The sequence below is a fragment of the Gasterosteus aculeatus genome, chromosome 8 (assembly GCF_964276395.1).
Source record: "Gasterosteus aculeatus chromosome 8, fGasAcu3.hap1.1, whole genome shotgun sequence".
In the NCBI taxonomy this organism is placed as follows: Eukaryota; Metazoa; Chordata; class Actinopteri; order Perciformes; family Gasterosteidae; genus Gasterosteus; species Gasterosteus aculeatus.
The window spans coordinates 11,712,727-11,722,114 of NC_135695.1; the positions used below are offsets into that span (position 1 = coordinate 11,712,727).

The 9,388-nt window shown below is 43.4% G+C and overlaps 1 protein-coding gene across 2 annotated transcripts; it reads right to left on the reverse strand.

The window, feature by feature from the left end:
• Positions 1 to 446: 446 nt before the first annotated feature.
• On the reverse strand, positions 447 to 9,135 carry LOC120823855 (nuclear receptor subfamily 2 group F member 6). Of its 2 annotated transcripts, none has more exons than XM_040184275.2 (5): positions 7,197 to 9,135; positions 6,178 to 6,272; positions 3,852 to 4,186; positions 3,217 to 3,463; positions 447 to 2,449 (listed from the first exon to the last, which is right to left on the reverse strand). In XM_040184275.2, exons 1-5 carry the CDS (start codon positions 7,463 to 7,465, stop codon positions 2,175 to 2,177), a joined length of 1,221 nt encoding a protein of 406 aa, XP_040040209.1. In that variant the 5' UTR covers positions 7,466 to 9,135; the 3' UTR covers positions 447 to 2,174. The 2 variants fall into 2 exon arrangements, with proteins under 2 accessions (XP_040040209.1, XP_040040210.1); XM_040184276.2 differs by having other exon boundaries at positions 3,852 to 4,183; positions 7,197 to 9,012.
• Between the last annotated feature and the right edge of the window lie 253 nt (positions 9,136 to 9,388).

The following is a 9,388-nucleotide window of genomic DNA, read 5'->3' on the forward strand; positions in this document are numbered from 1 at the left end:
CCCTGTTAAAAGGATTTTGGGAGATCTTTTCTTTTTTCCAAGACGAGTGTCTCAGAAGACAGAAGATGTCGTTTACTGTACAGACTTTGAAGCCCCATGAAGCCCCTAACTTTTTAAACATTTTTAATACAAATGCATATCCCCAATAAAGAGCTAAATAAAGCATTTTCATTATAAAATAACCTAACATTTGTTTGCCATTCACCATGTCTGACCAACAGTCCAAAACATATTGGATTTAAAAATAATATGAAGCACAGAAAAGCAGAATCTTAATATTTTCAAGTTGGAAAAAATGTTTATTTATAATATGTTTTAATTTGTCCTGTTAAATTTGATAATTTGACTTGATTGGACAACTTTTTCTTTTTGACCAACCACTTTTTTACAGATGTGTGCAGTGTCTAAATGTCTCAAAGACTTCAGTCATCCACAGAGTCATCCAGAGAGTTTGTACATTTTTTATTTTATTTCTCGTAATGCAAAAATAAGCATTCGTATGAACTTCCTTTTCACTTTTTGGGTACAGCATGGTCAATGCATGCTTTATTTATTCAAGAATAGTCTGAAGAGCTGTTGATTAAGGTCTTGACGGCATCAGGGATCCTGTCTTTTTCTTTAGGAATACAAAACGTTTTTTACCAAAAACACATGTTGTCCCCCTGTCTTTTCTTTCAGTCAGATAATTTGGCAAGAAAAGCATTGGTCACGTTGGTGAACATGACTGCATAGTCCCCTTTTATCTCAGTACCAACAAACATAATCAACTTTACAACACTTTAAAACATACAGAGCACCTTGCACAAGCATAATAATTATCTGAAAGTGACCTCTGTCCTCTTTAGCGTGTGCTTTCACACTGCTTTTAAAAGGGGGACCAGAATGTGAACAAAAATCTCCAGTTTGCTGAGATTAACGAGAGAAACAGAGTTCACTTGACAAAGTGTAGCTTTCTGTAAATGATTTGGCAAACTTTGGGTGTCTTACATTGTGAAATATACTCAAATATATTGACAGACAGGTATACAGGGGAATTTTAGTGTTTACGGTTTCAATGCCAAGACACCTTGATCCCTTTATATTTATGATTAGCACATTAATATAGAATATCTGTCTTTGATGTATAAAATATGAGGTAATAATGTTATTGAAGGGTGTGACTGTCTGAGAAGCCAAGTGTGTTTGAGTACATTCCCCACTTCCTGTTGCAAGAACTATAATGTAAAATATACCAAAATAAATAAAAAGCACTAACATTTTGGGACGCACCATTCATACTTTTGTACTTTTTTCTATTTGCCAAGCTGCTGCAACCAGAGGAGACTACAGAAGGTTATAGCAATAGTCCAGCACGTAACCCCATAAATGTTGTTTTTCCACCTCAGGTTTGGATTAAACAAAGAATACAGCGGAGTAGTTAGAGATTAGAGGTGCTAGCGCAGTGATTTTGTTTTCTTTGAACAGAACCAGACTAGCTGATTTACCCTGTTCCCAGTCTTTATGCACAAGTGTTACTGCAATAAACCGCATCTTCTAATTATGCAAGTAAATTGGTGTAGTTCCCAAAATGTTAAACTTTTCGTTTAGGTACAAAACAAAGAAATGTTTTATGTACAAAGTACGTCATATAGTATAATATGCAATACAATGCCCATGCCTCTTCTTTGTTTTAATGCCGTAGATGGTTTGTACTTTTCAGTCTTTACACAAATACATTTGGTAACAAAGTCTTAGATTCCATTCCACAGATAAAACGTTGAACAACTTAGTTTGATTTGAACAACACGTCCCAGATATGAAACTGTGCCTGTAAAAGTCCCACTGCTGCTTTGGCTTCATTTTAAACAAAGCAGAGTGAAAACACAGAGTGTTCAAATCGAGTCACATTAGGGATGATGTGGGAAGAGGTAGTACAGGCACATGGCTTCATATTAGAGCCTGATGTTTAATTAAAGCCCTGTGTTTCTTTTCCAGTATCAGATGGAGAGAGATCGGATGGAGGTCAGAGCAAAACCGACAAGTGCTGCAATCATACATACATACATACGCGCGCGTGTGTGTGTGTGTGTGTATCTGTTTGTATTCACAACATTCAGTTTGTACCTAATATGCCATCTTTGTGAGCTCTGGATCAAAGCTTATCTCAGTTTGCCTCCCTCCGGTGTCAGCTGGATTCACTGTCCCGGTACGTACGGCCAGCTGATGGAGCTCCCCGAAAGCTGCATGTCTCGAATCAGCGTCTCGATGGGGGTCTTGCCCACTAGGCGCATGAAGAAGAGTTGGGAGATGAGGTTGGCCGGCACGGCCCGCAGAGCCGGCAGGCGCAGCAGCAGGCGGCCAAAGCGCTGAGGCTGGTTGGGGTACTGCAACCTCTCGTACTCCGTCAGGGCCACCTGTGCCTTCTCCTGTAGGGAGTCTACATGGGCAGGGTCTGTCAGGCCGCACGCATCTGGAAAACAGGAATATCAACATTAGATTTTTTTCTTTTGCTACATTTTTGCATATTTTCTATTATATGCTTCTTTATTATTAAGTCATTTTTAATTTTAAGTTCCTCTTAATTTCCTGTTCCTTTACTTACAATTTTGGTTCCTTTAAAAGGGATAGTTCTATATCTTTGGGAAAGTATGATGAAATGCTTTCTTGTTTGAGAAGATCCCACCTTTACAAATATTAAGCTACAGCTTGCAAGCTGTCCAATGGTAGTAAAATCTGCATACCAGCATCATTAAAAAAGTTATTGCACTTTGCCAAAATAGTCATATAACCCTCTGTTAACCCACAGCTTTGTTTGACTGATTTTTTTTTAAGGAGAAGAACAAACAAGATATAACATGTTTCCAGAATCTATGCTAAGCTAAGCTAACTGGCTCACTGTAGCTTTAAATTCAATGGGCTTAGAAGTTGAAACCACCTTTACATAATACTCATGGCAAGTGAATAACATGTCAAACTCTTCATTTACAGGAAATCATCTCTTTTTGTTCCTGCTTCGGTGAGGTCAGAGGTCACATTCACTCAAGTCAAAGGAGCCCTAAAGCCACATGGGATTCAATGTCTTACTGGCCCAGAAAACGAGACCATGACTAATACATCATACAGACAGTTTTGTGTTGGTCGACTTCAAAGACCCATGAGATCAGTTTACAGCAGCAAAGACATCCAGTTATATGAGCTTGGATTGCCCAGATAGCCTTGTCACAAAACCAGACATACCAGGTGAAAAGAGGGCAATAGCTTTGAGGCAGCTGTACTCGGCTGAGTCCACCTGCAGTCTGTTCAGCTTGTCCACTTGGTCCTGGAAAACCCTGACCTGGTCCATGAAGGACACCACACGTTCAGCGGACATGGGAGACGAGTGGAACCCGGCAGCTGCCAGCAGAGGAGCCATGTGCAGGGGCAGAGCAGACTGTGCTGCGTTCAGAATGAAGAGCTCACTCCAGCTCAGCCTCAGCAGCGCCACCTGTAGAGTTATTCAACAAAGGAAAAAATCAGTTGTTACTGGTAACATTTACAATGGCTCTCTTGTATTCAAGTCTCAAAATTGAGTCATATGCAAAGGGGACCCGGTATGCCAAGGAGCCTAAAGCCGCTAAATGGAATTCAGCCCTGAATAATGGCATTATTTTTACATGTGTTTTTATTAAATATCTAGAGGTGAAGACTACCAAAGATAAAGAGAAATCGTAGATAAAGAAAAATCGTAGTGCTACATGTAAAGTAAAGGGATGAGAAAGAATGAAGTCAATGTTTTTGTCACGTAAACCGGAGGTTTTGCTGTGATATGCACTGAAACCGTAACGTGGTTCAGAAAAACCAAAAGTCACAAGGCACTGAACATCTCGACTCGCCTGCTCTGAGACCGGAAGTTCTGGAAAGTACGGGATGTTCCTGGCCCACTCGATGGTGCTGAAGAGAAGCCGCGCAGCCAGCTCGCAGATGCTGTCGATGCCCATGACGGAGGCTCCGCTGGCAGATGCCTGCATCTGGGCCTGACCGTACGGGTTCACGTAGCGGCTGCTGGGGTACGGCTCAGCGCGGAGGAGCTGGGAGATGAGCTCCGACACGGGCTGCCCGTTGAAGAAGTCCGCCCCAATGTGCCCGGGCCCCGCGCCTCCGACCCCACCGGCCAGGGAGTTGGGACTGACACCTGAGTGAGATGGAGGGATTCGACCTCTCTGGACTGCTGCAAAATAACGGACGACAGAATTAGGATCTGCACATCCTGCTGGAGGTACGTGTGCTTTCTGAGAAACAGGCCGTCGTCTTGTCGTCTGTTTAGTTTAAAATAGGATTTGAAGGTTGTAGAAATCGACATTTCTGAAGTAAAATGTGTGAAATATGAATGAATGTCATTCTGTCATCTGAAAATCATTTGTAAAAAACATTCAAAGCTCTCTGACAAGGTTTTGAACGTTATATTAGACATGCGTTTTTCCTTAAATTCTTTGTATTTAAATTATATTATTATTTTTTTGTGGACAGAAACAATATGTCCAAAAAGATGTTTGAATTTCCTGTGTGAACTTTGTGACAGCATCAAGATGATATTATGTAATAAAGCAAAAATAAGGTTTCATCAGAATCATTTTAGCAATACAATCATGTTACTGAATAAATAGCAGAATAAATTCCGAGATTAATGCCCTCGTTTGAAGTCCTAATTGATTTTAATTTATGGCCGACATCTTGATCTAAGTGCTGTGTCTGAGGTTAATGGACAGCTGCTCTCCCTGAACCAAACTTCAATAAACACACTCTGGATGTTTTGAATATTAATGAATTGTTTCAAATGCGTACATCTCACTTAACAGAGCGAGCGTGTTACAGGGTTACAGGAGTACAGACGTTGCCATCTGATGTGGAATCTGATGTGGAAACAGTTGCGCCTGCGTCATGGGCCCGAGGTCAGCGTGGTTCATTAATAACCAGGCTCAATATAACCCCTGGCAGACTGTACATTATGTATGGCACAGAGGCTCGTGGTGTCCACTGACACTGACTGAAATACAAGAGCGGTAATAAACAACGCGAGTACAATTGCAAACGCTTTTTAAATAGTTTGTGATGTGATAATGAGGGTAGGATTGCTGGAATGAAAATAGGTGCACCGGGGAAAAAGAGAATCATCTGTTTTTAATACCGATCAGCCTTGCAAAAATTAAGCATATTATAATGGATATCAATCAACACATAATGAGGGACTGAAATGCCTCTTTCTTGTTTCGTCAGCCTGGAGCTACGGGGCGACAACATGATTCGGTTGACTGTGTAAATATTTTGCTTAAAACACTGGCAAATGTTGGTGGCTTTTTCTGTTGAAATAAGCCTTTTTCTCTGCAGATCTTTGTTTTTCATGTCCGTTTCTGGGCATTTATGCTTTACTGAAGGTTTTTTGAACATGAATCAGGCCATTGTTGGTATGTGAAGCAGAGGAATTAAACCTCAGTGCTGGAAAGTGGCTTTGTACATGTACTTAAGTACTGCGCTGAAGTAAATCTTTTACATGTTTATTTACCCTGCATTTATTTGACAGCTGCAGTTATTTTAGAAAGAAAGAAATTAAGAAATTAATTAAAGTTTAAATACAGCATATATAAAACTGGCTTGGGGGGAGAGGGGAGGGGTTTCGTGTTCCGGTGTGAGGGTACGTCACCACAGGATGTCATGTGTGTACAGATTCTAAAGCCCTTTGTGATGTGACATTTTGGGTTAAACCAAATTAAACATAATTAAATTTGCTCCGATGCCACCCAGATAAGAAATGCTGTTGTGATCAATCCTTCCCAACAACAAAGTAGTGTATTGTCAATACTTTGAATGCCTTAATGCCGTAAACATAACACTGACATACGGTATTACCGCAGTCTCCACCAACTCCTGAGGGAAATATCCGTCATTTGCTGACTGCAATTCTCGCTATTTGGTCACAAACTGTGTCTGTCTGAACACTGTGAGCTGAAAAATGCTAAATTGTCCTTTGAGCTGATGGGAAGGGAACCAGATAAAAGTTATGTTTTTCACCACATTACAAATAGTCAGGAAGGTTAATACAAAAATAACAGCTGTAAAGGATCTTCCATCACTGTGAAACCTAAAAGTACAACAATAACTTAGACAATAAAAAAGTATTTCTACTCTTGACCTGCTGTGCAATGGATGGCAGAGCTTTGATACCTTCTTTGCGCATTCCCACACGGAAACATTTCTTCAGCCGACAGTATTGGCACTGGTTGCGGTGATGCTGGTCTATTTGGCATTCTCGATTTGATCTGAACAAAGGAACAAAATGATCAAGCCACAAGACAATATTCAGTGTGCACAGCACAGTAGTGAGGGAAACAAAAATATGCTTTGTGAGTTTCTAGTAATGAAAACATCTTCCTCTTCCCCCACGCCCTCATTGACCCCTGCGGTGAGTGAGCTCCGTGAGCTGGTGTGGCTGAAAAGCTATCACGGCCGTGACCTTTGTAAATCATCGGCCTCGCACACCCTTGTTTTGCCTCTTCGCAGCAAAATGAAGTCTGCCAACATTTCGACGAGAGGGTTTTTCAGACGACACGCGCTGCCTAGAAAGACGCCTTCGATTTGTACGTGCGTTGTTGTGTGGAAGAGACGACCGCCGTCGGAGGCTGGCGGCGGCGTCGGTGAGAGCAGAGAGTTAAGTTGCAACGTTGGTTTCTTGTGGTGAAGAATAAAGGGAATGTTGACCTTCTGAGGCAATCCATCCGCACGTGACTGACCTTCAGGGCTTTCATTTGTTTTCCTTTTTTCCCCCATAACCCCGTTTGTGAGACATGCCTGGAGCCCGGAGCACATCGCTTTGAGTGAGAAATCCGCTGTGTCTTTTTATGAACATGAATGTCATAAATAAACCCGGTACATTTAGCATTTAAAAAGAACCGTCTGAAGATTTACGTTTACATTTCCAAATGTACGCGTATGCAAGGACATCTGAAGTCTACATTTTTAGTAAATGTTGTTCATTGCCTGTTAATACCAGCACCAACTAGACGAGGCAAATATCTTAATAACGTTACTATCTGTGGACAACTACGTTTTAGAGTGTGTTATTAACAGTTTGTGTTACCAAACGTGTTGGTAAGTGTCATACGAGAACAAGTCAAACAGATGAAAGATGATAACGTTCAAACTGTCAACACAACAACACCTTTGACTCTCCCAGCAGCGCTCACCTGCAGGAATAGTTGAGGTTTCTTCTGATGCTCCTCTTGAAGAAGCTCTTGCAGCCCTCGCAGGTGAACACTCCATAGTGCTTCCCGCTGGACTTGTCCCCGCACACCACGCAGTCCACCACGCAGGCCTTGTCCTCGTCCCCGACGTCTATGTCGCTGCTCCCGGCCTGAGGCGAGGCCTCCTCTTCCTCCCTCCTCAGGTAGACCTTCTCCCCCAGTCCGTTCGTGTCCCCGTTGGGGTTGCCCCATCCCCCGCTCACCATGGCCATATTCTCTGAGACACGCAGCCCTCAAAGCGGATCATGCACAGACCCGCCCCGTCCCCCAGCCTCCGACTAGCCTTTCAGTCTAAAAACTGATTAGAGGTTAGACCAGAAACCAGCTCCTTATATTAAAAGCAGTTTTTTGGGGTTGAAAAGTTGTCGTCCCGGGCTCTCCCGGTTTGACCTTTCTGCCCTTTGCCGTGTGGTAGTAACGACCTGGAGGTCCTTCCCAATGCTGTTCTTTAAAATCTTACTTAATCCCTCCGCTCTCTCTGTTCTTGTCTTTCACCCTTGTGTTCTCTGCCCTGACCTTCAATCAATGGCTCCCGAGGTCTGAGAAAACTTCAGACACACATTGAGTGGTTCAGAGTTCAGGCAGGAGAAAAGGGTGCAGCCTCGTTCTTTTCACTGGAAACAATAAATTACACTTTGACTCCTTCTCTCTTTCTTCCTCCCACTTTCCCTCTACATCTCCCCCACCTGGAGGAAGGTTAAAAAAGCACCTTACCCCCGGGCACAACAATACGGAACAAAAAAAAGAAAGAAGTCACTCTCCTAATGAAGAAAAAAGTCTCTGCCCTTCTCTCAGTGCTCGGTTTCCTTCAAAGGGACAAGCAAGTGGAAGGAAAATAGAGCGCAGCTCTCCTTCAGGCGGGGTTAAACTGCCCTGCCCTCTCCTCCAATTTATAAACTAGTCCAACCAGTTCCTTACGTGCAGGAGGTGTTATCTGCAGATCTGAGGCAGTTCTAGTCCAGACGCACTCTTGACTTGTCGGAGCTGTTGTAGATGCAAAGGTGATCAGGGTGAAGAGAAAAAATGTAATTTATCGCGAGTTTTGGAAATTGGACGTTTAAATGTTCTTTGTTAGTCAAAGAGGATCCGACAATAACGCCTCATCAGCTTTTGAATACAATAAGTATTTTGTCCAGGAAAACGTTGGACTCGTTAAAAAGCCAAAAAGATTCCACGCTTGTTATCAGCATCAGAAGTGCTGAGAAAGACAATACACTCCTTTCACTTGTGGAATGATGTTTCTGTGTTCCCAGCAGCTACAAAGCTCATCAAATATGTCCTCCTCTCCTGTGTCTGTTTTCTTGTGGCTCCCCAAACTCTCCAGAGTCTGTGGTGTCAGAGGCTCAAATGTCACAGAAAAACAAAAACAGCAACAAGCCAAAAACAGACGCAGAGTTGAGAAATGTTCCCCCTCCTGAGGCTCCACAACGTGTTGTCTCCTTGTTTTGTCAATGCTCGTCCATCCAGCAGCAACGACCGGAGGCCACAACCTCTCCGCACACCCTGTCAGCAAGTCAGGGTGACCCGGTCCGCTGTTCACTATTCTGCTCGTCTTTTATTTCTTTTCCTGCCGTCTTTCTGATGGCCCCTGCAGGAATAAATTACGCTCACGGACCTTTTAGTGAAAGCCAGACGCCGCCGTGGTAAGCAGCCCTGAGATAGCCTGCTCCTCGCCTGCTCCTCGCCTGCTCCTCTCAATCCCGTCTCTGCGTCTCTGCCTCGCTCCCTCCTTTAGGGAGAGTGAGCGTGTGTCTGTGTGCTGAAGGGATTTGACACTGCTATTCAAGCCCTGCCGTTGCCATGGCACCGGATGCCTTATAAGGCCGGTGAAGTCAAAGAGCACGGAGTGGGCTGCGGTCACACACACACACACACACACACACACACAGACACACACGCGCACACACACACACATTGAAAGAATGCCTGGCTGCCTGACTGCGGGCCTGTTTCCCCCCCTGACCCCGAGCCAGCGTGGAAGCAAAGGGGGATTTAACCCCAACACTGCCGTGAGACAAAGAAGGCGGTGGTGTTTCGGGTTGACAGAGAGCAAGCGCATGGCACTCACCCTCGTGTTCTCCACTTCACTCTAATCCCAAAGAATGTCTCAGACTTTGCTGACCCAATAATAACAG

Bases quoted from the DNA above. Each gene is read 5' to 3' on its own strand.
- LOC120823855 (XM_040184275.2), bottom strand. From the start codon at position 7,465: ATGGCCATGGTGAGCGGGGGATGGGGCAACCCCAACGGGGACACGAAC. The intron at 4,187-6,177 runs GTATCAAAGCTC...GTTATTTTGCAG, and splicing joins TGTGGGAATGCGCAAAGAAG to CAGTCCAGAGAGGTCGAATC. The intron at 3,464-3,851 runs GCGAGTCGAGAT...ATAACTCTACAG, and splicing joins AACTTCCGGTCTCAGAGCAG to GTGGCGCTGCTGAGGCTGAG.